General features: G+C 43.2%; 1 protein-coding gene across 1 annotated transcript in view; it reads right to left on the bottom strand.

Moving 5' to 3' along the window:
• The window catches only part of SYNPO2L (synaptopodin 2 like), a 34,545-nt gene extending 8,733 nt beyond the window's left edge, over nucleotides 1–25,812 (bottom strand). Inside the window, exons 1-3 of the mRNA XM_003207976.3 lie at nucleotides 25,489–25,812; nucleotides 13,107–13,258; nucleotides 10,294–10,955 (exon numbers count right to left, since the gene is read on the bottom strand). Of these exons, the coding sequence (XP_003208024.2) occupies nucleotides 10,294–10,955; nucleotides 13,107–13,258; nucleotides 25,489–25,593 (919 nt within the window). The 5' untranslated portion in view covers nucleotides 25,594–25,812. The remainder of the gene's footprint in view (nucleotides 1–10,293; nucleotides 10,956–13,106; nucleotides 13,259–25,488) is intronic.
• Nucleotides 25,813–26,289: the final 477 nt, after the last annotated feature.

Here is a 26,289-nt window from a genome sequence, read left to right as displayed (position 1 = left end):
GGGAGAGGGAGAGGGAGAGGGAGAGGAAAGGAAAAGGAGAGGGAGAGGGAGAGGGAGAGGAAAGGAAAAGGAGAGGAAAGAAAAAGGAGAGGAAAAGGAGAGGAAAGAAAAAGGAGAGGAGAGGAAAAGAGGAGGAAGAGGAGAGGAGAAAAAAAGGAGAGGAGAGGAGAGGAAAAGGAGAGGAAAGGGAAAGGAGAGAAAAAGGAGAGGAGAGGAAGAGACAAATGAAAAAGAAAAAGAAAAATGAGGAGACACCTGTACCTGCATAAGGCTGATCCAAGCTTGAGAAGGCAGAGTCCAGACCTGGAGAGCTGGGCATGTCACAAAGCCTGTTTAATTCACAACTCCCCATAAACAGAGAGAGGCAATTGGAGAGAAGCAAAGCAGCTTCCTGCTGGATCAGAACCAAAAACTCTGAGGTGTCCAAGCCCTTTGCTATCAGTTCCACAAGCCTTTTAAAGCCTCTCTTTTGTCTCGTAGGCATTGCTGCCAAAAGCTATGAGGTCACTTTGTCTATTTTTGTCTTCTTAGTTTCATCACTGAGCAGTGTGATGGACATTGTCACCTGGCACTTAAGCATTCTCCTTTTTTTCTCCTCCCTCCAATCCCTGGGAGAATAACCTGTTCTTTTTTGTCTTAAAACAAGAAAATATTCTCTCTGTTCCCGCTGCTTCTGTGGTGCAAGCTTCAGGCTAGTTTCTAACTGGTACCTCCACAGACCCTTCAAATAGATGAGGCTAACAAATATCCAACACAACAAAGTAGAGAAATCCACCCAGGATGGAAAGAAACTTTCCTTCTCTGAACCCTCAGGGAGCACCCAGCTTCAGGCAAATATAAGGAACAAAAGAAGATGAGGAAAGGCTTTCTTTTCCTTTATACATCAACTTCCTTTCACATCTCAGGAGTATCAGCTCATGATACCGATTCCTGTCGTATGCCAGGACTAAGAGACATTTGACAGAGGAGCATTAGGATACTAAGTACCTGTAGTGAAGTGTTTGACTGAATTAAAATGGCAAAGGCTGTTACCTACAAGGAAGAGTGTGGCTATGCTCATGGAGGGCGATGAAGGGTTTGGAGACCAAGTGTTTTGGCAGCGCCATTCAGAGCTCTGGCACCAGAGGCTGAGAAGTGATGAAAGACAAGATGATGATAGTAAGAACTGGGGTGGACAAAGAAAAAGGGAACAGAGAGTGCTGGGAATCTACAAATCTCTGAGAACATCATCTCCAGTGATAGTGAGTCTAGAAAAAGGAAGATCTGGCCATAGAATCATAGAATCATAGAATTATTACAGTTGGAAAAGACCTCAAAGATCATCTTGTCCAAACATCTACCTCCTGCCAAAACTACCCTCTAAGCCCTGCCCCTCAAATGCCACATGATGCCTCCTAAAATCCATTTGCCATCGCTGAATGCCAGGAAAGACGATTTCCTCAGGCAGTGTTATTGTAATAGAGACATGTCATGCCTCATACAAGGCTTTTACAGCAAAAGCAGTAAAAGTGACTCAGCTCCTTCTTCTCTGATTAATATTTATATACACAGGGATACAATCTCTTTGAGAAAATCTTGTTGAATCTGATATATATATATAATATGCAATTGGAAATCAAAATATAGCTCTATAGTGCTAGAAAAAAAATTAAGAACATTCAAATGGATACAACAGTAGACAGAAAGATTATGAAACTCTCCTGAATTATGCTGACGTGGTGGAAAATTTCTATAGAAAACATTTTGTTAACTTTTAAAGCACTCAAATTTTGTCTGAAGTTCTGCTGGAATAATCTACAAAAAATAATCTATTAGCCAAAGCCTACAAAGACTTTTCTGTGCCCTAATTTAGCTAAAGCCCACTGAAGTGGAATGAATTAAGTTACTAATTACAGTAAAGAAAAGTGCAAAAGCTATACATTTTTTCAGGATAAGGACCCATTACAGAAAGGAATTTTAATGAATACTCAAGAAAACTACCGAACAAGGCTTATACAATGTCAAGTAGTGTTTGTTTTCACTAGGAAATAAGGCTGGTAAATTTTATTACTAAAGACCACATTTTAGAAAAGCCAATACCAAGGCTTTTCTAGAAAATAAGGATGCTGCTAATTTCAGAAATTAAAAAAATATTTATGTGTGGTGAAATTCTACTTTATCTACTACCTTTCCATATGGGATCAACTAGAATTTTATTCTTCTAGCTATTTATGTTAGACAAGGTCATTTTTCCATGGCTAATGTTGCAAGTATCTCAGTAAGTCACTGGAGGATATAGACATTTCATGCTCTTCATACCTGGAGTCCTTTCAAAATAGGATTTTAATAGGTTATATGGGCTTTTCAAGTATGTCTCTCTCAAAAGCCAGTCTTTAAAGTTATGCCAATGATTGAATTGCAAAGAATAAGGAAGGAGACTATATATTCTTTTACTTAAAAGTTGTGGTGTAACTCTGGGGGCACAACATTTATTTCTCATCCTTGTATCTTTGCGTACTTTTATCACATATGCTATGCAAACTATAAGGCATAAGTACTGGCTTTTCTTCCAAATTAGCATGCTACAGACATTCAGTCTCACAACATTTAAGTCTATCTATCAACTGTTTAATGTATAATTTAGTACTTAGCAAACCAGTATGTTTTCTGGTTGGTGATTGAAAGAGTTCCAAGTGAGACACTGCCCCATTACAATGCCCTGGTTTTAGAAAAAAAGAAATTAAGCTTTTCTGCAGGTGAATTTACAGCCACGGGAAAACAAACAAACAAACAAATAAATAAACAAACAAACTTAGTGGATTTTGGACCATTTATAGTCATTCTTTGATTCCCACACTGCTACAGCAGAACCCTGCTAGGCTGAGAAGGTTCATGCTATGCATGGCTGCAATTAGTTTGTGTATTAGTCTCATGGTATCCTGCTGGAGATCTGAATAGTTTGTTCACTCAAAAAAATCTCCCTTACATGATAGAGAGTTTGTGTTGGTTTTTTTTGTTTTTTTTGTTTTTTTTTCCTGAGCTGGATGGAAATGTGTCCTCAGTGCAAAAGGCAGCATACATGGTCAGCATTCCTATGCTGCCATCTCACTCTAAGGCCCTGGATATTCCCTACACAGTCTTCTACAACAAGAGTGCCAGGACAGCACCTGTTGAATGTACTGGTGAATCTTGCATTTTTAGCCTGATTAACCAAGAAAGGTTTATGCAGTCATGCTTTACATCTTTTGATCTATCTGATTCATCCTAATAGCTTTTGAGACCATTTGTTAATTTTAGTCAAAACTCACAAAGCTACAAAGCTCCTTTGTGTTCGCATGAAAAGAGGTGGCTGGACAGAGACAGACCCCCCATAGGAAGCAAAAAGCCTGAGTGTGGTCTTAATTGGGCATCAAAAAATGAAAAACACACAAAGGATTAGGAGTTCCCATATGAGAACCATCAGGCAGATTTGCATCTACTACAGAATGAGATATCAAATCTGAGACACAAATTAAAAGGTCACCAGGATCTGTTAATTCTGCTGCTCACAAATTGATGTCTGACAGCAGGATAGTACTGATTCATCGTCTCTTTGTCCTTCAGTGTTTCCAGCATGCACACTGGTAATAAAGAGAAGCATATGTTCACCATCTGTGCACTTGATTAATCCTGTGGCACGTGTCATACATTCTTACTATCTAATTGATTTTAGTCCCTTTCTGCAACCTGCCAAGCTCCCATCTCATTCTAAAAATCCAGCCTTCCACAAGACAACTAATATGTACTTTCCATGCTTTATGACAATTTCTGATTAACACATCACAGTCTCTACTCAGTCCTCGGGTCATCCATTAAAAATGGTTTTATTGCCATTTGCTATTACTGCTTGATAGATAAAACACATTCAAGAGAAATAAAAATATTTTAAAAGCTTCACTAGGAAGAGTTCGCTGTTCAAAATCAGATACAAAGGCCTGAGAACAATTCTGATCTCCTCAATCCAGTTAAACCACCTCCCATCCCAATGTTCCCCACACACCTGGGTTTCTGAGGGAAGAAAGAGCAGAAGAAAGCTGCAAAGTGTCTGAGCCAGGTCCCAGTTCTGAATAACAGCAGTTTAGGGACTGCAGGTTGTCCCACAGCACATGCTGCCTGTTCTGTCTAGGTGTAGCCAGAACACAAGATCCTCTAACACAAGAGAGGAGGGTTGGGATTTTTAATCATCTGTCTTTTCACCAGTCATATAACATTGAGGTGGAGAGGACATTTGATTGACATATGTTCATGTTCAAAGCTCCATGGGTGAAAATATAGAGGTAGCCCCGCTGGATTTAGAAGCCAAGTGAAACACTACTACCAACTTAGCCAATTAGCTAACCTGACATCATGAGCCATTAATAGTTATGTTTTCTGTTCTATTCTTAGCCAATTGTGTGGTCACCTTACAGTAGTCCCATCTCATCCATATTTCTCTAGTTGGAAAAGTCATGTGGAACCATATCAGATATCTTACAGAAGTCAACACATGCTATGTCCACCTTATTTCTTCAGCCACAAAGTATGTTACCTTACTGAACAAGTCACTGACTGGTTTCTTTTTTTCATTTCATTACTGATCATTTTGTTTTCCATGAAGTGTGTTCAAAATAGTTACTTCATTCAGCTAACTGAACCTAAACATTTTTTAGTCATCACCAAAACCCATATCTATAAGAAACGTGACGTTCTTGGTCTTTTTCCCTGAGTCTCTACCCATTATTTGGAAGTACTAACCAAGAGCTGAGGGTCATTCTGATACAATTTTCAGTGATTCCTTACATTTTACTTCTAGGGAGAATAAGATTTAGACTTGTCTTTTCAGTATACTCAGTACATCAAGGTCTGCTGAATCTTCTCCCCCTTATTCCTGCTTCCCTTTCCATTATACTAAGGGCCAGTTGCTTGGTTAACATCAGCAGTAGATACGCTTATGACAGTAAAGCTTTACAGATTTCACAACAAACTGATCTCTCTTCCTGTGATGGATTGAAGGAAAACTGAAGAATGATATCTGTCAGATTGATGTTTTTCTCCTCCCTACCATTAATTTTGTCTTATTGAGCAATGACTCTGTTATTTAATTGCCCTTTGTCAAAGTCCATTTATGACTCACCCTTTTATGCCTTTCTTTCCCACATCACTATCATTTTTTCTCATTTCACTGTTGCCACTGAGTAATTTTGCCTACTTGTCCCCATGTTTTTAGTGAGTCCAGTGTAACTTCAGATATGATGGAAACAACATTGGACAGGAAGAGGGATTCTTGTTGCCTGTTTGCATTATAATTTCTTCCAATTCAACTCAAAAAATCCTGGAACCTAGCAATTATCGGGCAAATTCTGCCCAAGGAGCTATTACATCAACCATGAAAATAACACCTCTGTGCTTGTGGTAGAAGAATATAAGCCAAAGGTATAAACTCAAATGCCATACTCAAACCTAAAACTGGATAAAAAGTGTTCCAGATGCACAGCATTGCTCTCACTGCTGTCTTTGTTAATAAATATATTTGAAGAAAAAAAAAAAGAATGTTAATACTGAGAGATTCATAAGCAAAGGCAGCAAAGGCATATGACTAGATTGCATACAACAGTGTATGTAAATTGATTTCCCTAGTGAAGGCAATTTCCAGGTCAATGCATGATGAAGTGAGATCAGACCCTTCATCAGTGATTCACTCACAGAGGTTGTTGTCCTTGTTTCCCTAGTGGTTGGCTGCTTTCTGGGTAGCAAGGGCCAAGGGCTATTCAACATTGCTTCATACTGCAAGGAGCAAACTTCCTGTAAGATCAATAGTTCAGGTGATTAATTTTAAGCTCCTGGGCCAAGTAAAGTGTTTTTCTGCTCTATTTCTAAATAGAAAGGATGGAGACCTAAACTTTTGGGTCTTCTACATTGCAGAGAATTGCAAAATGATTAAGCTAGCCTACCAACCATGTAGCTGCAATTATCAGTCACAGCTGTTGAAGGTGAAAGCCAAGTAGAAAATGTGGTGCAGTAAGTTCAAACTGCCATTCAGATACTTTATCTTCTTCACAACTCCTGTGACCCGTATGCATTGTAATACGCTGATAGCTGGCTTGTTGCTCTCACACTCTCTGCAGAGAAATGTGGCTACGCTGTTACCAGAGGTAATCTGTAAGACCCTCCAATGAACAGGCAACTTATAAATAAGTATCCTATCTCATCAAGTGATGCTGCTGTACATCCGCTTCAAACAAGAATGATTTCCTTTTCTGATACAGAATGTAGCAACTTTGATGAATCTGCTCTTGCAGTCAGGCCCATATAAAGCAGAAGAGGAAATTTCCCCACCCATTCTTCCCTCCCTTCCCCTGCCATATATGGAAAGGCTCTTGAGTCCTAGGAATTAAAAATAGTCCAGAGGATAAGCTTAAATTGAGATATTTTGAAGCACTTCTTGCACTGACACAAATTCCTATGTGATAGCAAGTTAGGACCAGACTGCTGTCCTGGTATGCTTGTCTTCTGACAGCAACTGGTGTCTGCTGTTATGAGAAAGCCTGAGCCCATTGCATGTGGGAGACAACTGAAGATTGAGGGTGAGAATACAGTGCACCTTAGAGAGGCAGCTCTGGCTACAGAATGATCCCAAGCCTTGTTATATCTTCCTTTCTTTTTGCATTATCCAAACAGCACAGAAATCATATCAGGAAGAATCTGGACTGGCCCGTTACAATGAGGATAAATGGAGATCCTGAAGATACCCAGTGTCTCCAAGGATTAATTTATTTAAAATGGGCAAATTTCTTCTTTAGTGAAAAAGAAACACATTTCCACTTTTGTTTATCCAGACTAGGCAACATACTGGTTATTCACAAGTACGAATGCTCTCCTGTAGTTCATTTGAAGTACAGCAGAGTCTCCATTTGCTGGTTGTTCTCTTGCCCTCCTGAGCAAAGCATTAGGGTGCACAGTAGCCACTGAGTAGCAATGAAAACTGAAGTCTTATTATTTGTAGGGCAAGTTACTCACACTTCGAGGGTATGCGGCTCCCCCCTCTACCCCACCAGTCTCCATCAGCAATACTCTGAGTGAGTTTTGAGCAGGCATGTCTCTGCCTGTGTGTCCTCTGGGGAGCTGGGATGATATAGGTGCTTATTCCAGACTTTGGGAAAAAAAAAGGGTCAGTCACAATATGCAAATTGTGATAGAGCAAGAACTTTGAAAAGAGACAGGCTCAAATCTGTTGCCTGAAGAGACTATAAGCCCTTACACCTTCTGGAAAAGGAGAGCTACAATACAGCAGCTGACTATACATGGGGTATCCTAAGGTGACACCACTAACTGCTGAACCCCCCCCCCACGTGCTGCTTTTGTTCCATCACATCCTCTGCCAAATCCTTGTTCAGGCTGTTTGTAATTGCCACTACACTATGTTCTGCTCCTGGGGTCAAACTGTTGGCTACAGTGAGTAAGTGAGCTACATTTGTTTTGTGTTCCTGCTGTTCAAAGCAGACATCAGACAGCAGTGTCACCTCTGGCAATTGCCAGATGATTTACAACAACATAGTACGGAAATAAACTGTGGTTGTCAAAAATTGGTAAATTTGATGCAAAAAAAAGTGTGTACTGAAAAAATGTGAAAATTAACAGAAAATGAACCAGTAACAACCAGAGAATAAAGACTGATAATCTTTTGTGATGAGGGTAGGAAAGAGAATGAGGGAAATATGGGAAGCATTTTGTAGTTTCGCTAATGTTCTCGGGTATGCAATCAATCCAGATCAGAAATCTGTAGTTCTGTTTGCCTGAGGTACAGGAAGAGATAAGAAAGGGAGAATGTAGCTTAAGAATGACAGTGAAAAGTTAAAAAGAATGAATACAAATAGAAAGAGAAAAAAAAAAATTGGAGAAAACATCACAACAAGCATGAGAAAGCTGTATGAGTATATGAGTACATTCTAGAAAAGAAAGGTGAGGAACCAGTTGGTTGACAGATCCAAAAAAAAAAGAAAAAAGAAAAAAGAAAAGGAGTTACTCATATTCTTACAGCGTAGTGGTGGAAGCCATAACGAAAGTGAAGATCAAAGAATCATAGAATCATAGAATGGCCAGGGTTGAAAAGGACCATAAACATAATATAATTTCAACCCCCTGCCATGGGCAGGGTCACCAACTACTAAACCAGGCTGCTACGAGCCACATCTAGCCTGGATGGTCAGGCCAAAGCAAGGAGCGTGGGCACCAAAAGGCAAACATCTGATTAGGTAGTCAGAATGGTCTTTAAATGTCTCCTGTGTCTATATCAAGTTCTAGGCTCCTGTGATTGATCATCTAAGTCAGAGCTCTCTTCATAACTCTGTTTTTAATAAGTTGTTTAGCTTCTAAACCATGAGCTTGGTTTTGTGTTCTGGTTTGGCAAAAGCCAGAAGTTCCCCTGTCCCAGAGTAGGCTACTGTGATTTGTATACTGCTAAGGGAGGGCAGAGAAACAGAGCTTTAAACTCCTCTGGCTCTGGCTCTGGCTCTGGCTCCATGGGAGCCTGGAGCAAGTGTAGGAGCTAAGGCAATTCATGTACAAACATCCTTGCAAGGCTGCATCTTTCTGGCAACGGCTGCAGTTCCTCCAATGGATGTGGCATCTCTACAGGCAGTCCCTTTGCAGGAATCAGTGCCTCTCTGCAGTCCCACACCCTCCTGTGTTTCTTCCAGAGGTAGCTCTGCTCACCGCATACTGAACACCTTTCATACCTCTTCATTCCTTGCTTCTTTCCTTCCTAGACTTACTGGCTATTGACGATAAATTTTTTTTAATGGCTACTGTAGTCCAGCATAATTGAGACAGAGTTTTACACTCACACTTACTGCCAAGATGCCTAACTCAAGAAAAATCCAAGCTGGCATTGTGAATTGCAATCCATGGCAGAACAACTCTTACATAAGGACGCTCATAGCCAAAGATGATCCCGAAGGGGGATGAGGGGTAGAAGGAGTGATAGGAGAATAAAATACAATCTCAGTCTCTAATGTTTCTAGGAACCCTACCTCTCGCTGGCAACGCAGTTGCATCACCTTCTGCCATGGGGTATTATTTTGCCATCAGAAATGTTCTGCCTTGAATACCTGGTTTTCCTGGGAGCCTTCTGTGCTGACACTATCCATGGAAATAAGCCTTGATGTAAAGCATTTGCTCATCCACTGCTAGGACTATCAGATGGCAGGGAGCAGCTGAACATGCCTTTCTCACCATTCACCTCATGCTTGTACATTATTCAAATGGGGAAAAAATAGCTTCATCGTCAGAGAGGCTGAAACTGCTGCTTTCTTTGCTCTTCTAGGAAAAGTGAATGTTATAGACCAGGAAGAACTACTACAAGGCACCAAGTCAGTTGTACTGCCAAGCAGGACATAAAGCACTCAACTGAGTCTGTCCTCAACACAGAGCAGAGCAGATACAGCCTAGATTTGACAGTTACCTCTAAAGGACCAAGAAAAAGAGGGAAGAGTGGTGTAACAATAGCTTTGAAATATTATCTGGTCTAGGGAAAAGATGTCTAGTGTTTGAAGCAGAGAACCAGAAGTTAGAATCTGTGTGTTTTATTTCTGATTTGGTCTAATAACTTTTCTATGTCTCAGTTTCCCCGTCTGTTCTACAATTAAGTCAGTTTTTTGAAACCTGCTTAATTTCTAGGCTCAGAGAAGTATAAGTTAATCATTTGACTGAGATACTCGTATGAAAAAAAAAAATTACCTCTTATTTGATATTATTGGCTAGATTGCCACTGTGAAGTCGAATAACATCTTACCCTGTCATCATGTTTGAGTTTGAAATACCATAAATAGCAGAAACCAGGAAAGATATTCACAACTGAGGTCACTTTCTGGTCCATCACCCAAGAACTACGCTAAATTTTTTAGTGTTTTATTCTACCTGGAAAGGTCTCAAGAGATACCCACCCTACAAGGAACTGTCAGATTAACTGATTTACCAGCTCCCACCTATATTTGCTGCCAGTACTTCAAGTAGATAGATTCTACCCTAGCTGCTACATAGCTGATTGTGTGGCTGGAGCTCCTAGAAGTGACTCCTGGACCCTAGGCCCTTTTTCTCATCTAGTGCTTGGGACATCCTGGGTCATCCAGACCCCAGTGGCAAATGTGCAATGGGAAACTCCTGTCTCTGCAGGGCCGACTTGGTTTCTTCACAAGCTAGAGGAGCTAACCCACTTGACATTTGCAGGAACGAGGAGTTTGGAAGGAGATCAAGCACAGGAAGAGGGCAAGGATGAGTGGCAGGGTACAAAGGACTTACTAGCCTGCTTGGCTTTCTCCATGTATGTGGTGGTTAGATCTTCATCAACTGGGTGCTCCACTGGCCCCACCATGGGGATGAGATGGCGTTCCGCTCGGATAGCCTTGGTGGCATGGGGTAGGAGCATCGCCTCTGGAGAAGGCTCACGACCCTCTGTTGAGGACGGCCGCAACTGTCCCTCACTCTCTGAGAAAGGGGTGTCTGCACGGCTGCCGGGTGGGCAGGCAATCTCCCTCTTGGCCACCCCACTGCAGCTGGCCTCCTTGGCTTCCTTCTGCATGGCAGCTTCTGGCAAGCTCTCATAGCCGCTCTGCTCAGACAAGGACACCTCATCCTGGGGCAAATCTGCTTTGCTGTTGGTGCTGTCTGGTGGGGAGCGTGGGGACTTCTTGCGGGCTCGGCGGTGCTTCTCCTGGGCCACGTTGTCTGCATCACTGTCAGTCTCACCGTAGTAGGCCTCACTATCCGGTGGGGAGGTGAGGCTCTCCAGGTGCCTCTGTGGCCTACGGGGCTGTGAGGGCTGCGTGGTGGCTGGGGCTCCTGCCGGACCCGAGCTCAAGAGCTGTGCAGTGGGGCTGAGTGGTGATGGTGGGGAGAGCACTCGCTGCCCTGGGGAAGGGGAGCGCTGAAGCCGCGGGCCAGTCTGGTCCCCACCAACTGTCCTGTGGGAAGAAGGAAAAGCAGTGAGTGACGTCTGGTTGGTGAGGGGAACTGGAAGGAAACTGCATGTGAGGAAGGAGCCCGCTGGACAGGGAAGAATGGAGGCTGAGCTGATGTTTCAGGTGTCTTTTGTGTGGGACAGATATCTACAGTGCGGACACTAAGGGCAGACTCATCTCTCACATCAGCTGTGTGCTCTCATCCCGAGTTTCTGCTTCATGACCTCTTTGGAAACCAAATCTTAAACACTCAAAATCAGTTTGATTCTGAACCACACAGCTGGGTTGGGGAACTTTTTCCCCTTGCCAGAGTCATGAGGATTCATTAGAATTATAAAGGAGCCCCAAGTATCTGCCTTCTGAGCATGCTTACTAGGAAGCTAGGTAGACAACGTTGCCTCTGTAAAGGTGCGGGTTCGTGATATCAATTGTTTGTTATCCCACCTCTGAACTGTGAAAAATGTATATTCATGTCAAATGTAAATCTTGGTGGAAGCTAACTGTGGGGCAATTCTCCTGACAGTTTATTTATTTTAATAATATTTATATTATGAATTCCTACTGGGGAGAAAATGCAAAGCTCCCCAGGCAAAACAGAGATGTTCTTTCTTTTCTTTAAATACATAAGCAGATAACTGAAAATCATTGCTGCTTATAAGCTATTTTCTGTTGTTCTGCACTATCCATTCAAGCCTCAATCTTCCTCCTGTCTCTTTACAAACATCCCCCAGCAGAAATATATATATGACCTTGCATACTGCAATCCTCCAGCTACCTGTCCTCTCTAAAAGGAACTGATTGATGTTGTCCCTGGGAATACAGATATGAAGTGTTGATAAAGATGTGTTGAGAAAGCAATATTTGATGAGTTCTCTGCTACACCAAAATGAAGCCAACTTTATTTATTGGTTACGTTATTCTCAATCCATCCAATATTGGCTCCCAGAGGGCTGATCCATGCATCCTGTGAGAAGCCTGTCACTTTGCTAATTCAAAGTGTGCTGATTTTGGCCCAAAGAATTTGCCTAGGCACCTGTTGGCTGCAGATGTGCTCCAAAGGGGTGAGATAAGGCCTTGGCTAGGGACCAGGCGCTATTCTGGCCACCCTGTTCAGGGCTCACTCATCCCAATTCATCACAGTTGGCTGACAGAGTGAGCACATCAGAAGGCACCGGCACCTTCCCTGTAGCCAAGGGAAGTAGCCTACATGCTCCTGCTTTCCTTCCTTCTCTGAGCACTGCTCTCCTTGACCCCCAGTGTACAGATGCCAGCAAGCAGGGTGGTTCTCCCTTCTCTTTGCTCACGGGCTCTTTGCTTCTGAGGGCTGCAGAGAATTATAGCCCCCACATCCCTTCACCAGGGTCTTATTTCCTGAGGGCAGATTCTGTTTTGGTGGTAGTGTGAACTAGTTAGGTCCTCACACAGCTTTGCTGCCTTCATCTTTACCTGATTGATTTACAGGTTGGCCCTCATCTAATATGCTCTGAAGCACTGGGCTAGCTTTCAAACAGGTCGAAACAACAAAGTTACTGGGATCGTTTGTATGCCTAAAATTTGATCCTTGTTTCTAATATTCTGCTGAACTGGAAAGCTCAGCAGAGATACATCTTTCCAGAAAAAGGACTCCCCTACCCACCTCTCTGTAGAAGTCAGTTCATATCATATTGGAATACAGTGGCCTGCTGTAGCAAATATCCAGGTAATCTTTGTGTGACTTTCTGGTGGCTCAGTTATCTAATATATAGTCAAATCCATTTCTGTAGAGGATTTTTTTACCCAGAATGAACTGGAGACTGTTAATTCCTGAGGTAAACTACCCTATATCAATCGTTTGGTTGGAAACTATATAGTTCATTTTTAACAGTATATTTCTTACATTGCAAACATTTTCTTCCAACTGGAGGGGCCGGAGCATAAAGGTATGGAGTCTGTTCAGCACCAGTACTAGGTACTTGGAGAGCAGCATAGAGACAGTGAAGAACTTTTGGATGGCCGTGTTAGCCATGGGAATCTCCTCGTAGTACACTTCACAGTATAGAGAAACTAAAGGCTCCCTGCTTGCCTTCCTCCTGCTGGATGTGGAGAGCTGCTGGGCTGGATGAAGCTGCCCTGCTGCCTGTACTGTCACAGCCCTGGTGTTTGGGAACAGCTTACCTTTTCACTCGGATATTGAGCATGCCATTGGATGAGTCAATGATCTGCATGGCAGAAGCATGGGAGAGGCCAGCACATGACTTCCCATTGATAGAAACCAGCACATCATTTTCCCACAGGCCTCCACGGCATGCTTTGCTTCGCTTTCGGATCTGGAAAAAAAAACAAGAGAGAGAATAGGGATGAAAGGAAGAATAGTAGCCATTTACTTCAGTTGCTCATCTCCTGCTGGCACTTCTATTGCTCCCTCTCTGAAAGAATAAAATGAGACCTAAGACAACTGCGCTGCCAAGTTGAAGGACCAGTCCTCATAGAAGACCAGTCGCCTGTGCCCTTCTGTATCTGTATTCCCTGATCCAGCATAGGCTGGACCTGAACACCATCCCAGTCTGAGTCCTTCACTGCAAATTTAAAACTCTGGAGTACCTTGCTCTTGACCTCTCATGCCCTATTTCCTAAGTTGCTTGTGTTTCAGAGAAGGAAAGGAAGCTTATTCCAGACTCTCCCTATACAAGGCTGTGTGTCAGGATTCCCAGCTGTATCCATGACTGTGCTTCTGTGGTGTGACCCATGACACACGCACAGAGTCCCTGTGAATGCCATCCTTGGGGATGCTGACAATGGGAGGAGTTGGGGGCTCTCTGGCACTTCCTGCCATCAAGAATTCCTGCTCGAGTGGCTTTGGCCAAAATATTTCTGGACATCTGCATCAGGCCACATGGTGTCCTGTTACACAAGTAACAGTAAATCTTTAGCCTTAACAGGAGTTGTGCAGGATATGCATTGCCATATCTGAAAATGGAGTTTGAGGCTCTAGTTTCAGACTAACACCCAATCTGGCCTCTTGTGGCCATCACACACCAAGCATTTACTCTTTCTTCTGTTCCATGACATATGTGTTGAACTTCTCATTGAAACTCCCAACATAGTCTAGGGTTCCTGCTGGGGCTAGCAAGCAAACCAAGTGTCCACTGAGCTCAAAAACACAGAAAACACAGACCTCTCATGTAGATCAGCAGTGTGACAACCTTCTTATAGAACAGCTTGGCACTCACAATGCACTTACTTTGCACATGCAAAAAAATAGCCAGACAAAAACACTGCGTAAGAGCAAATCAGGATGAAATATGCTAGATTTGTAAATGTTTCTATATATGTTCTTCAGATCTTGCAGTTACTTGAGAAAGAAATCTGAGGAGAGTTGTTTGACAGAAGATTCAGTGACAGATTCCTGCAGAGATGTAATGCACTGCAAGGCACCTTCTCCCACAGCTTACAGCCTTGCAGCTCAAGCAACTGGACTCAGACAAAATCCTTTGGGAGTCTGTGTGGAACAGTACAAGCTTTTCTGCCCACACTACCATGGAAGGAGATGTGAGAGGATTCCTACTCTACTGTCATTCCCTCAAGGGGCAGAAGAGAGCTGAAGCTCTGAGGACATCCCTTGGCCGGGCTGGCTGGTCTCAGAGCCCAAGACTCTGCATAATCAGCATGTGACCAGGCTTAGCCCTGCCCACCCATGTCAAGAGGCAAGAGCAGTACTGCTTGTAGGTCAGCCTGTCAGCAGGACTGAGAGGTGTTGAGGGAGAAGATAGAAAGAGGGGCCCTATGCTCTGAGTTGTTTGTATGTTCACTGGCACTTTATCCCTCTGTACCCTCTCCAGCTTGACCCCAAATTTTGTCTGCATGCTTAAAATAGGGATTCACTCATCCCAGCTGCCACAGCCATCAGCTTCTGTCATCTTAGTCTTTTATCTCTCTTCTTGTTAATATAAACTAGGAATGAGAACTAGGAATGTGGGTCTGTAAGGCTGAAGAACTACATTTCTGCTGTTACAGTACAAATATTGCTTCCTGATACTCCCTCAAAGTGCAGCTGTTAACTAAGAAGAGATAGGAGACGTGTTTTCCATTGCTGCCTACTGGCACAGCGGCTAATGCAGAGGGTTAGTGTTAGGGCTGTAGGGAGGGTGAATGAAGGTATCTCATTGGTATTACTCAAAAGGACAGCTGCTGCTCCACAGCCAAGTGCTTTGTGCTCTGCATTAGAACACACTTACTGAGTATCTCTTCCAGTTATGGAACAAGGAAGTGGGGGTTAAATGTTGTCTGGAGGTTCGGAGAGCATTCTTTACATCCCATAGTACTCCTCCATGCTCACTGAGGCCAGCTGGCTCTGGGCTGGTGACCACCCATACGAGAGGCTCATGAGCTTTCTGCCAGCCCTTGGGCCCTGCTGGAACCTGCAGGGGAGCACTTGGCATTCCCAGGCAGGCAGCCTCCTGCTGCCCCCTCAAGCACCTTTAGCTCAGAGTAGGCTGCTGGGACATGTGCTGTCCTGTGTAGGTTGAGCAATGCCAGCAGGCAACCCATTCATTTTGTGGCAAGCAGAGGTGCCAGCCCAGTGATTCTGGCTTGCTTTGTGGTCAGAACTTACCAGGGCAGCAGAAGGCCCATGTGCAAAAGTAATTGTGGTTACTTCAGTGCCGCTGTGGGAGCTGCAAGCTAGCCCTGAAACTCAGGAGGAGATTTCTGCCTCTCTCCATTCCTCGTTGGGAAAACAGGACCAGTGGCCAGCTCAGGAGGGACCTGCAGAGTCTGAAATAGCATGTAAGCATTCCTAGCTGTCAGTCTTCCACATGTTTATAAATCTTCTCTTGGAACTTTACAAATCTGCTTCCCAAAGGCAGAGGGAAACAAACAATTTACAGCTTCGTAGTAATGACAACTCCTACTCCCACTGCATTTGCTGGAGAGCAGAAAGGTAGAAGGAGAATCTGCAGAGTGAGGAGGCCAACAGCATGCTATACAGAAAGGATGGGATCTAATTCACAGCCTTGTCAGCAGGGTGAAGACTGCCGGAGGCCAGGCAGCCTCTGGAAGAGCAGCACCAGCCAGCCAGTTAGCGTATGACTGCCAGCACAGTGCTATGCAGACCTTGAACAACACCCTGCAGCCTGCACATCTCGCTCTCAGGGAGGGCAGCAGTCCTCGAGGCCCTAGGCCAGGCTGGCAGCCCATGCCGCCAGCCAGGCTCACTGCCCGCCCTGAAGGTCAAACTGCCCTCATACTACTACTTGCTCCCTGTGTCCAGAAGGTGCCCTCTCCTGGGCGCCCAGCAGCCTCAGGGAGTGCCGCTGACAGGAGCTGCTTGCACAGGCTGTGGGAAGAAAGATGTGCCACCCAGCAGCTCTTCTGAACGGTGTGGGAAAGGAGGGGGAAAGAATCCTTCTAGAAGAATGGGACAGCTGGCATTTCAAAGAGAAATCCCCTCTGCTTTGTGAAGCAGATCCCTGAATGCTTTCTTGGGCAAGCCAAAGGCAGCAGTCAGTGTCTCTGAGAAGTGGCCTGCGGTAGCTCTGCGGAGCTGCGCTTTCTGATCTCTGACAAGAACTGACCTCTCCCTTTGGAGGGGAAGACCTCACAAATTGTCTTGTAACTACTTATCTATTATACCTTCGATTCCTTGTCTCTGTAGAAACCTCCCTCCCCGCAGTACAACTTGATTCATGATGGAGAAATGTCCTCCTTAGATTATACTGAAGGATACATTTAAATCTCTGGAAGAAATTCTTTATTATGAGGGTCATGAAGCTCTGGACTAGGTTGCCCAGACAAGCTATGGATGCTCTATCCCTGGATGTGATCGAGGACAGGTTGGATAGGCTTTGAGCAACCTGGTCTAGCAGACATTATCCCTGCCCGTGGCAGTGGGGTTGGAACTATGTAAGTTTTAAGGTCCCTTCCAACCCAAATCATTCCATGATTCTGTGATTTCAGCTGCATTTATGGAATCTCAATATCAGAGCCTTACTTATTTATGCTAGAGGGAAAATAAATCAGTGTGGAATACTGGAACTACAACTTAATGAAACACATTTGCACATAGAAAATTGTCCTTCTCACTGCACTCGCACCAGAGACTTCTGTCATGATAAAACAACTCTCACCAGAGCAGCTTAGTTGTCTACAGGGCCTATGTACGTGCATGCACATTTCCTCTTTTCCTTTATTACATTGCCCTGTTCCTCTAATTGATCATACTGAATCAGGTGGGAGAGAAGGGACAGAAGCAGCTGAGACAAAAATGAATAGAGTGAATGGAGCAAATGAGAAATACAGGGAAGAAGAAAAGGTGTTGAAGGGAAGACCAGTGCTAGGCCAAGAAGGCTAGGATGAGGATCTGGCTGTAGAAGAATTCTCTTAGTGCAGCCCTGAAGAAACAAAAGGACACACTGGCTATTGGATGTGTCTCAGGTGAATTCAGCCTAGCTTTTGGGAACAGAATGCAAGAGAGAAGGGGTCAGATGCAACTTGGCAGCATCTGTTCTTCAGTATAGACTATATTTAGGCAGTGGCATGTGGGGAGTGAACACACACTGTGATACTAAGAATAGAGTAATCCTGATAGTAACTCAGTGGCTTCACATCTTGCCTGAGAATAGCCCAGGGAACCTGTCTTGAAACTGCAACCATTCTCTCTGCTGACCACCACACTTTCTTCATAAAAAAAGGTATTATGGTAGTCAGAAGGTCTGTAGTGCCTTTCAGGAATGAACTGTAATAGGCACTTCCCCTTCGTGTCTCCAAGGCACTTCCCTCCTCCTCCCCCATAGGCATGATCTGTACAGCAGAAATTATATTACTGGTCTTCCATCTAATCTCTAAAATCTTTCCAGCACCATCCAAGCAAACTCAAGCCAAGTAAGAGTTGTATGTTGACTACAACTGAACTTTCCCTTCTCTTCTCTGCTTGTGTCTCACATCACGGGGCTACTGTCCATGCAATGCTCCATGGCTGTGTGGCAGCTTTTAAATTTCATTTCCATTTAAGTGAACTGTAGTCCTGTCACAGGGTTCCAGTGGAGATGTAAAAGCTGTCCTGTTGTATAAAGCAGTACAAAGCATTACTGAAAGGAAATAAACTTAGGCAGAATCTGAAAAGCTGACTAACATCTGGATCTGCTAGTCCCAGAACCACTTGTTCAGCTGAACTACAAACACAGCAGCTGCAAAGGAAGAAGAACACCTCCAGCTCTTCTTCTTTGGGCACATCTGCGTTGACACCAGTTTGGTTACTGGAACAATTTGGTTTGATTAGGCTAGGGCCTAATCTTTTACTTGTGCAAGGACAGATACCTCGGTAGTTTAAGCACTAGACTGGCATCCAGGAGACCTGGATGAGTTTTTTGTGTGATCTTAGAGAAAACTCTCAGACTGTGAGCTGTAAATGACTGCAATCTGGTAATCAGGAATTACTTCAGTAGTCATTTGCTCTGACTCTTTTCTTTGTCTCAGCTGCTCACCTGAACATGAAGATCCATTAAGATAGTTTCTCTATGCCTTGCCTATTAAGGATCTTCATGGCAATTCTGTATTTTTATTAGAATAGAATATTTACTATAAGCTATTATAATTACACTAATTATTATAATTATACTTCTCAATTTAGTCCCAATAACTTCCTGCCTAACAATTTGTTCCAGTTTAAGAGGCGCCACTGCATGAATTTTCTCTTGGTAAAGCAGATCCAGCATTCCTGCAGACTATGTCAAAGGTCATCCGAAGTGAAGGTTAAGTAGAAGGTGTTTATCCAGTGAAAGAAGGGACAAAACATACATTTTCTGGAATAGCAAATGAACACAGAAAGGGAGGGTGGTGAAATAAGGTATCTTGACCAGCAAGCAGAACAGATTGGGTGGTTTCTGGACAAGGGGTTTGGCGATGAAACCTGGTGGTGGCAGAGGATGCTGGTGCTAGACAATCCATTCATTGCAAACAAGACTTCTTTAGTCTGTTACCAGCTCAATTGTACTGGTAAGGGGACTATTGCTATTCCAGTACTGGAGAAAGAAGACAGTGCACTGGACCAAATTCTGATTCTCCCAGTGAGCAATACTGCACAGTCTGCTATCTGTGCTTCTGAGAGGGAGTGCCTGCATAAAGTTACTTCCCTTGCAGGTAACTCCAAGCCTTGGTGATGCACAGAGATTTGTGAACCGGATCACTGGCTTATGTAATCGAAAATGGTGATTTGCAACTGTGACAATACAGTTTTCTCTTCAGGCCACCTTCTTACGGTTGTCCCAGAGGTCCTATCCCCTCATCTCTGCTAGGAAGGGCAGAGCTTCCCTTCCAAGCACTGCTCTCTGCTCACTGCTGTTCCAGTGCTGTGCACAGCTTGCAGTTCCTTGGCCAGACAGAGTGGGAGGGACGTGCCTCCACCACTCCCACTGCATGGTGACTGTGGCCCATCTGCCCCTCAGAAAGTCCCCTGGCACCACAGCCAGCACTCCCTCACTGGCAGCCAGTAGTGGCACCTGTCTAAGTGCTGACAGGTCATAAAACATGTACAGGAGCGCTCTCAGAACTGCCTGAGGCACTCCTTCCACAGCGCCGAGGGACATACTTGTCCTCCAAAACTAGCATTAGTGACTGCTGTAGACTAGACTGCTGTAGACTAGGCTGCCACGACTTTCTTAGGTGTGACATTCAACACCCATGAGCTCAGGTAGAGACCAGTCTATCCACCTTCCACTGTAAGGACAGGAAGACAGAGTGCTTGCAAATCTGCAAGCTTTCAGGCCTATTTGGGTTAGAGCTAGCAGCTGTCAGCAGGAATAATGTCACGCAAGCAAAGGTGAACTGGACAGAGAATCAGGCTGTGGATCTCAGGCATCAGCACCTGGCTGATAAGCCTACAGCATATAGGCTGCAAGAATATCTGCCACAGGAGAAAGGAGAAAGAGCGAGTTCGTAGCAGAGAAACATGCAAGAGGTGAGAAACAGTACAAAGGAGGTTGTGATGAACTGCTCTTAAGCAACAAAACAGTTGTTGCTTTTAAAACCTATACAGTCCGGTGTCACTGCTTCCCATAACAATTCACTCAATTGCTGCAGTGTTTGTACAGAGAAGAAAGAGGAGCCTCTCAAGCTTTCAGGGCCAATTCCCTGTTGTTTCAGATGCCAGATTGTTTACTCCACCTAATCTGATTTTAAAAAAGCTTCTAGTTGTTTGTCAGGATTGAAAGGAAAGTTGTTGCTGAACCACCCTGCTTAGTTACCCCAGGTCCTTCTGTGCACACTTGATCAGTGACAGTGCTGCCCTTTATTTGAACAGTGCTGCTGATGTTTGCTCAGCATCTATTTGTAGAAGGACATCACATCTTTCAATCTTTGCGCTAAGCAAAATAATTCTCCCTTCCTTTTCTATAGCTGCTCTATCTTGAATTACTTTTTCTTGAAAGAGGACAGCTCCATAGGTGCCGTATTTCCAGTGAATTCTTACTTGTACCAGCAGTCAGTAATACCAGCGTCTCCCTAACTGGGTTACACAGCTCATTTGAGGATCATTTGTTTGCCTTTTTTTTTTTTTTCCCCAGAAATGTATAATTTTGCTGGCTTGTTATCTTCATGTGAGTCACTGACAACACAGAATCACCGAATGGTTTGTGTTGTTAGGGACCTTAAAGCTCACCCAGCCCCAAGCCCGGCCATGGGCAGGGCTGCCCCCAGCAGCACAGCTGCCCAGCGCCCATCCTGCCTGGCCTGCAGCACCTGCAGGGCTGGGGCACCCACAGCCCTCTGGGCAGCCTGTTCAGATCTTCCTCCTCTACTATCAGTAGCAATTGGAAAGCTTCCAGTTTCCATTTATTTCTTCAGTATTCATTGTGAACCAGGCTAAGCATCTTTCAAACTAAGCACAAGGGCCTTCTGTGTTTTTTATAGCGTTTCTTTTTCATAGAATAAATCTTGTTTATTGAAGGTTCCAAAGGGCAGCTTGCATGCACTTGCACCATCTGAAAGTTGCCCTGTTAATTGTAAAAATTATTTCCCTAATACAGCTCCATATTATGTTCCTAGTTTGGTTGCTGATAAGCATAATGCTTACCTTATGACTTTTCTCAGACTGCTCATTTCACATTTTGTTTAGCTCCAAGTGCATTTGATGCACATCCACTTCTTGCAAAGAAATCCTCCAAGAACCTGAAGGTATTGTTCTCCCTTACTGTACTCTCTTTTCAGAACAGGTGAACAATCTCATCATTATAGATTCTCCTGACAAGAAATACTGTATGTGTTAGGGCGATGTGCTTTTTCCTAAGCCTTTCTAAAATAAAAACTTTGCCATCAGTGGGGCCATTTTGTTTCTCCCTATTAAGCTTGTTTACTCTTCCTTGCTGCTGTTTATGGCCAAAGATTTGATGTGTGCTGTTGCTGCGTTGTTGTGTTACTACCACACAGCTATACAAATTAACCATCAGTGTGGTAAGGGGTAGTGTGAATTCCCATTATCCTTTACCTGCTTTCCTAAGTAAGTTAATTGCAAATTTTAATAAGCCAAATGTAAAAGCACAGTAATTCAACTGAGTTCGATTGAAAGAACATTGCTGTAGCTAAGAACAGAATGGAGATTTTCCTTTCCTCTTTCAGTTCTTTACTCTTATTTTTTCCCTTTATTTGCTTCTCTAGTTCCCCTTATTCAAACATCATAATTTCTGCAGAATTATTCATGTTCTCTGTTGATCTTTTATCCTGCTGTGTTTCTACCTGCTGAGCATATCAATGTCTGTTGTTCCTCTGGCTTACTCATTACCGAGTTGATATTTTAACATAACCCTAATTTAAAAATCATCTACTCTTTCTACTGAGGGTTCCCCAGGCACTAATAAATTCTCTTTTGCTTCTTGTTCATCTCACCCTCCACTCCTACAGTATCTGTTTTTATCAGACTGAATTGTTATGGTTCCACTGTCTTTCACATACACATCAGACATTTTCAGCACACAGACACTGCAAATGATTGTTAGGGCAGAACAAAATATTTAGTATGTGCTCTTGCAGGAAAGTTTAAAACAAAAGATGTTTGCAGTTACAGATCTGGAACCATGTAATCAGTTGAAGTCAATATTAGCATTTCAATCTTGATTATGTTATTGAAATTCGATCTTTTTCATCAATATCCACTGGGCGCTGCTGAATGGAAGAAGCAATGTGTTTTTCCCTGATTCTGAGGCAGACAGAGCTATTTGACTCCATTAAGGTTACCTGAACATGAGGCTAGTAATATTTGACCCAAGGAGCTGCCCACGAGCTGTGTAATTGCCACATCTTGCTCCAGGCATGTCCCTGAACTCATAGCCCATGGAGAGTGAAACATCAGAAGCACTTTGGCAGCTGAATCCAGCGTGTGAACATCCAGCTGCTTTCTTATCCTTTGTTGTTGACTAGAGTGTGTTTAGAATTGATCTCTTGTTTCATCCAACAGTTTAACTGTGATTCTGTGAAGAAGATGAGGATGTAAATTTTAGAAAGAAGAAAGGCAAGAGGTGTAAGAGGTGCCTGTGTAAACTGATCATGTAAGATAATGAAATGTGCAGGGATTTGTAATACAACAAAAGAGTAACAGGAAATCCTATGTTGTGCAACATTTAGTCTTTGGAATGCCTGACTGCATGATGTTTTTACATCTTTACTGGGAAACTGTATAACAAATAAAACTCAATCTGTTCACAAATAATTATGCTTACGTATAGGGTAAAACATCAGGATTGTTAATTCTCATTCGCAGTGCATACTGATAATCAGCTGGGGTGAAAGAATTTCCCTCTGCATTGCATGACCAGAAAATCAGATCCATTGTTGAAGTGTACCACTTCCTCTGAAATACTTTGTGTTGCAGGAAACACAAAGGAAGCAGGAAGCAGGAGATGGACTGATCATTAACCTAGCCTGGTATAGCAATTCAAGCATTTCTGCATAACTACAACATAAACCATTTCTATATAACTTACTTGTTATGGTTGGTTCATTTCCACTTATTGGGCCCAAATTTGCTTTTTTTTCTGCTTAGCTTTTCTTCATCCAGAATGGTATAAAGAAACAATTTGATCCAATATCCAATGATAAGCATCTTTCCTTACCGCTACTCCTATTATTTTTATAGTCTAGAAGTTGAAATTGCCTAAAATGACAACTAGAGACACCCAGCTGTACCAATCTAATATTTCCTTGGGGGTATAGGATACTCATGTCTGTACCTCCTTTCATGTTTCCTACAGATTAATACACATTCCTGCTCTGTCCTTCACCATTCTGTCCAAATACATTTTCCTGTAAGAATCAAAGCAAAAAGAATAATTTCTGTTCTGCAAAACCAAACTTTTCCCAGTCCAGCACTCTCCTTTTTCCCCAAGAGGCTGTTCTGTGACAACATTCAGTTTACTAACAGACCTTTCTCATTTATCTAATCTGTCTTTCCATGCGCACACAGATCATCCTTCACCACACTAACAAACACTGTGTTATCTGACCTTACTTCTGTGAGGCAGGCTCAATCTCAGTGACACCTCCCCCTGACCCCATGTCCTGATGCTATGCAATGCCACTGATCCCATGGATGGAGGCAGAACAGAACAAATTGCGCATCCATGGCCAAAGAAACCCAGCTCCAGCAAACCAATGGAGCTCTAACAAAGCAATGCAGCTCTAACAAAAAAATAATACTGCCCTATTTCTCTGTGCAGTGACATATGGCCACAATCCCTGGACGTGATTCCCTAGTGATGGGACCATTCCCATCTTCAGTTCCTAGAATATCCAGATACCGCTAATGACGTTAAGGTTTTGGGAGATGCTTTACATCGTTGGCATTTTGGCCCAGATTTCATCCTGCAAATGTTAACAGCAGCCTGCAGAAGAATGAGAATGTGAGCTTTCAACTCAAAGAGACAAAAACTGGAATTCTGACTTCTACTCTCAACATGGCCATTCAGAAGACAATCAGGACACTGCATGCCTTCTGGGGCTTTATGTTCTTCTATGCATTTTACTGGATTCCCAGTAAGGATCCCTAAGTCTTTTCTTTGGAGACTGATTAAACTATTGCTTTTACAACAGTGTTTATGGTCAACTGGACGCTATTAAATTCTGGATAATAATAGCAAAAAAATGATAATCATAAAATCAGTCCTTCAAGAAGAAAGTTTTACACTTAGATTTGTGTCAATTATATTTTCCATATATCCAAGTGTTGTAAAAATATGTATATTTTCATTTGCTAGTCTTAAGGCATGTTTGAGGTGAGAGTGAGCTCAATTTAGTATCTTTCTGAAAAAGCTACTAAACCGAGAGCAATATTCCATTCACCTTAAGGTGCAGCTTAGCATGGATAATGGCTATTCTTGCTGCTGTTCTTTTATAATAAATCTTTGTAAGTTACTCAGTATGTCCTGCCACTTCAATCCCAGTTTCTTGTCTATTGGGAAAAAAAGTGAGTCAAAACAATCCCGCAGAGCTTACGTGGCCAATGAAAATCCTGTTTTGCTAAAACCACCGGTTCCAGATACCTGCTTCAAGGGTACTGATTATTTCTCTTCAGTACCCGAAGCTCTATGAATATGTGCAGTATTCCTGTAGAAAAACAATCTTTCCCTATGTAAGAAATGTCCACTCTGGGCCAAGCCATGGGGTTCCAAGCCATTTGGCAGAACTTACAGATAAACACTCCTTGACCTGGGGTCATAGAACATTTCATTTTGAAGTTCTCTGTCAGAGACACAATCTACTTAAGGAATCAGAATGGGGATGGGCATAGCATTTTTTCATTCCTGCTGCTGGGTGTCTTCCAGGGAGACATCCGTAGATATCACTGTATCAAGGCTAATGCAGCTGTTAGGAGCTTAATAAACACAGGACCATGTTCTTTTTCCTTAATTTTTAACCTAACCTCTAGTCTTTCTGTCAAGAAATCAGTAACAGCTATGGATTTACACAAGTGCAACTCAGAATTCATATTTGTTTCTTTTTTGTTATTTCACCTCACTTGCAAACAACTGCTTTTCTTCTTTAAATCAAACGGATCAAAAATATTCCTTTTGGACAGCATTAAGAAAACTTCATAAACAGCAGACTGTAAGAAACGAGCATCTATTTTGAAACTGGAATATAATGAAGGGTTAGAGACAGTTAAATTGAATTGCAGTATGGCATTTGTTGCTTTAATTTCAATTATTTTTTAATTAGTTGGATGCCTTACACAAGTCCTTAAGCCTTCATATGTGAGCTCTTTTCCTGAACTGTCACCATTGTTTGATCAGTGCTGACAAATGGGAAACATTGTACAGATTATAAAGTGCGTGAACTATCCAGAAAGCAAGCCACCTTTCACCTAACACTTCCACCTTAGCAGCATCCATTTCAGTACGCACGTCCTATCCCACACCCTGCCTGACCATTCCCCCCAAAGTTTTCCTTTTGAGATCTGCTGTCATATAAAGGAGTTCAGGCACTCCTTTTACTAGCAGAAGATGCCTGACTCAGGAGGGATATCTGACTTCAGCAGAACAACCCTACCCTCTCAGTTCACACCTGGAGGTCCTACCTTTGACACTTGAAGGGGTTTTTTCTGCTCAGAGCCCCCTTGCAGCCGGAAGCCCCAGGGGGCACCTCCTGATAGAGTGATAAGCATTTCTTCTTCGGCTCCCATGATTTCTGCACTTATTTTGTCTTCCCAACTTCAAAACAGGCTCTAGTTCTTAACAGGCAGTATCTTCCATTCCCATCTTCACCATTCACATCACAATTCTCCAGTCTCCCCAAAGGCCCTCTTCTCAGTTTTTCCTTCAGGTTCACACACACACACAAGAAGAGAGTTAAGACTGTCAAGCCCAGCCTTCCCTGCTCTTCTGCACTCTCAGCTGCTGCTCTGCCTATGATTAGACATTTGATTCTGCTGTTGGTAAAGGGCCAGAGTTGTTCTGCACACGTGTCATGTCAATCTCACCCTCAGTGCATGGATCTCTCACCGGAGCATGGCTGAAAATAGCTCACCTCCTGTCTCCAGAGCTTCATCTGGCACTCTTAAAGCTGGAAGCTTTTCAGTAAAAATTTTATTTCCACTTCCCTTTCCAGATGTGAATCTGAGTCACCCAGCACTGGGGATTCATTAGCATGGCAGTTTCAGGCATAGATGTGACACAAACACAAACTCGTGCAAGATCAGGTGACGGCACCCAAACCTGAGAAACTGAACCAGAGTAGCCAGCAAGTGGCAACACTCTCCACTCGTGCCTTCCTTATGCAGCTGGTGTAACTACACAGGAGTGTCTTGAAAACCATGGGCAGGCTGGAGATGTGCTCCTCGCTCTCAGACACGCTCTGCAGCCAGTCCTAATATTAGACA

The sequence above is a fragment of the Meleagris gallopavo genome, chromosome 8 (genome assembly GCF_000146605.3).
Source record: "Meleagris gallopavo isolate NT-WF06-2002-E0010 breed Aviagen turkey brand Nicholas breeding stock chromosome 8, Turkey_5.1, whole genome shotgun sequence".
Taxonomy (NCBI): Eukaryota; Metazoa; Chordata; class Aves; order Galliformes; family Phasianidae; genus Meleagris; species Meleagris gallopavo.
The sequence above is the reverse complement of the archived record's forward strand: the minus strand, read 5'-3'. Positions and strand labels throughout refer to the sequence as shown.